This window comes from Macaca nemestrina, chromosome 9 (genome assembly GCF_043159975.1).
Source record: "Macaca nemestrina isolate mMacNem1 chromosome 9, mMacNem.hap1, whole genome shotgun sequence".
Classification (NCBI taxonomy): domain Eukaryota; kingdom Metazoa; phylum Chordata; class Mammalia; order Primates; family Cercopithecidae; genus Macaca; species Macaca nemestrina.
The window spans coordinates 138332554-138335008 of NC_092133.1; the positions used below are offsets into that span (position 1 = coordinate 138332554).

Below are 2455 nucleotides of genomic sequence, written 5' to 3' on the forward strand. Positions count from 1 at the left end.
GGCCAAGTGCTTTATGGTGCCCTGAGCCCAAGCAGGTGGCACGAGGGTCCTGTCGTCCTGGAGGTCCCAGTGGCACAGTGATGATGGCAAGGCCGGGGCTGGGGCCCAGCTCTTTGTTTTACAAAGGAGGAAACACCGGGTGGTGGTGGGTGGGGGTGGGTGTCAGGGAGAGAGGATGCATCCACCATGGCCTTTTCTGATGAGCTCCGTCTAGGGCCCACCCTGGAAAACACACCTCCCTTTAGAACTGAAGGGATCTCTGGCAGGGCCCCTTCAACCTTCTCTGGGTGTTGCCGGCTGCTTGCAGGGCTAGGGCAGGACTAACACCTCTGCATGGCTCTTACCCTGTGTGTGCCCAGCGTGCCCCCCACCATCTTCTAGTGCCTGGCACTTCACAACCAGGGAGCACTTGCCACGGGGAATAAAAACAATCAGCAGGTCCCTTCTCAACATAATGGACTCAGGTCTTTCAAGTCCTGATGGACTTTTAACCACTCTTTGCTGCCAGCGTATCCATTTGATTGAGAATATTCAAGATTTCCCTCATCCAGACTTCTCTCTCTCTGAGGCACCGCACCCCACCAAAGGAATTCATTGCATTTTCAAAAAGCACAAAAATGGAGATTCCTGCCTCGTTTCAACGCTGAATGTAACAAGGATCATTTCCATGGGAACCAGAAAAAAGGAAATGAAATAAGAACGAATATCTCATTTATTTCCCTGCAGCTCCCCTCCCCTGCTCATCCAAACCTCCCTCCTTCCAGATGAATAGGAACAGGTTACAGCTGACCCGGTTTCACTCCCAGCTTCAGAGGATGAATCACGGTGGGTTGGCCGACAAGGAAAGGGGCAAGCTGGGGCAGCGTGGAAGGCAGTGCTGTTTTCAGGAGGCCTAACCTCTGTGGCCACAGTCCCCATCAGCACCCCTTACCGCAGGCCAAGAGGCCTCCCACCCTCCAGAATCCGACTGCGGAGGGAGCCTCCAGTCCAGGAGCCTCCGGGAATCCTGGCGTGGGCTGAGGGCTGCAGCCGCCCTGGCCTGGGCATTGGGTGCCTGTTAGGGATCTTGCCTGCGTGCTCTAAGGGGTCACCCTGTGTCCATCCTGACTGGCCGCAGAGTCAGCGCAACCTGCCCTGGTGCTTGGTCCTAAGGTCAGCTCTGCTTCTCCCGAGTGGGGAGGGTTCCACGGTTTGCTTGGAGCGGGAGAGTTCCATGTCATTCAGATGAGCAGGTGGGAAGGTGGGCAGGAGCGCAGAGAAGAGATGCGGGAAGTGGAATGCAGAGAGGTGGGCAGAATCAACCTGGCCCAGGAAGACGCCACCCTGCCCTGGGGAGGCAGCGGGGAAGGAGGAGGAGGCTAGAGGCCCCGGGTTCTTGCCCTGCGGGCCGAGCGGGCGCCCAGGAGCATGGTGGGCGCCGGCCTCACTTGGACACCAGCACACGGACGAACTCCTCGTAGTTCACCTGTCCGTCTCCATCCGTGTCCGCGGCCCGGATCATCTCGTCCACCTCCTCGTCACTCAGCTTCTCCCCCAGCCGGGTCATGACGTGTCGCAGCTCCGCGGCGCTGACGAAGCCGTTGCCGTCCTTGTCGAACACGCGGAAGGCCTCGCGGATCTCCTCCTCGTTGTCCGTGTCCTTCATCTTCCTGGCCATCATGCCCAGGAACTCGGGGAAGTCCACGGTGCCGTTGCCGTCTCGGTCGATCTCGCTCATCATGCCCCGCAGCTCGGCCTCCGTGGGGTTCTGGCCCAGGGACCGCATGACCGTGCCCAGCTCGCGGGTGGTGATGCAGCCGTCCCCGTCCTTGTCAAACAGGGAGAAGGCCTCCTTGAATTCTGTGATCTGTTCTTCTGTCAGCTGGTTGGCCATGCCAGGGGTGGGGGCGTGGGTGGCAGAAGAGGCCACGGCGGGGTCTCCCTCCCAGTGCCGGAGCCCGGCTGCTGTCCCAGCTCTGGGGTGGCAGGTGGAGATCTGGGCGGCCGGCGGGCTGTCTCGCCCTGGCTTGAGTCGCTGGAGCTTAAGAAGCAGCAGAGTCCTCCCCCATCATTGGCAGACGCCCGTGCCCTGCGGTTGCCCGAGCCTGTCCTGTTTAGACAGGAGTCCGGGGCCTGCGAATTGAGCTGACGCCAGCACCTCTGTGCCTGCCTACACCCGGACCCAGCAGAGCCACAGGGGCCCCGGAATCGCACCTGCAGTTAGGGCGTGGTGGGCAAGCTTTGGAGCAATCCAGGCTGGACTCCATCCTCCTGAATTCCCCTTTCTCTCCTCCCTCCGGATCTCCCACCTGCTCCCTGTCTCCCCCTCAATTAACTCCAGTGCCCTTTCTTCTCTTGAGTGGAGGGCTTTTTGCTGGATGAAAGGCAGATGGAAGAAACTTCCTTGCCTTGGGTTTCTAAAGCCGTCTATAGCACCTGAGGGTTTTTGGAGGAGGAAGGTTTTTCCTTCAGGTAG

The 2455-nt window shown here is 59.7% G+C and overlaps 1 protein-coding gene across 1 annotated transcript; it reads right to left on the minus strand.

Moving 5' to 3' along the window:
- Positions 1 to 201: 201 nt before the first annotated feature.
- On the minus strand, positions 202 to 2204 carry LOC105494378 (calmodulin like 3). The gene has a single exon (XM_011762752.2). The coding sequence runs from the start codon at positions 1871 to 1873 to the stop codon at positions 1424 to 1426; it is 450 nt and encodes a 149-aa protein (XP_011761054.1). The 5' UTR covers positions 1874 to 2204; the 3' UTR covers positions 202 to 1423.
- Positions 2205 to 2455: the final 251 nt, after the last annotated feature.

Coding starts and splice junctions, on each gene's coding strand:
- LOC105494378 (XM_011762752.2), bottom strand. CDS start 1,873: ATGGCCAACCAGCTGACAGAAGAACAGATCACAGAATTCAAGGAGGCC.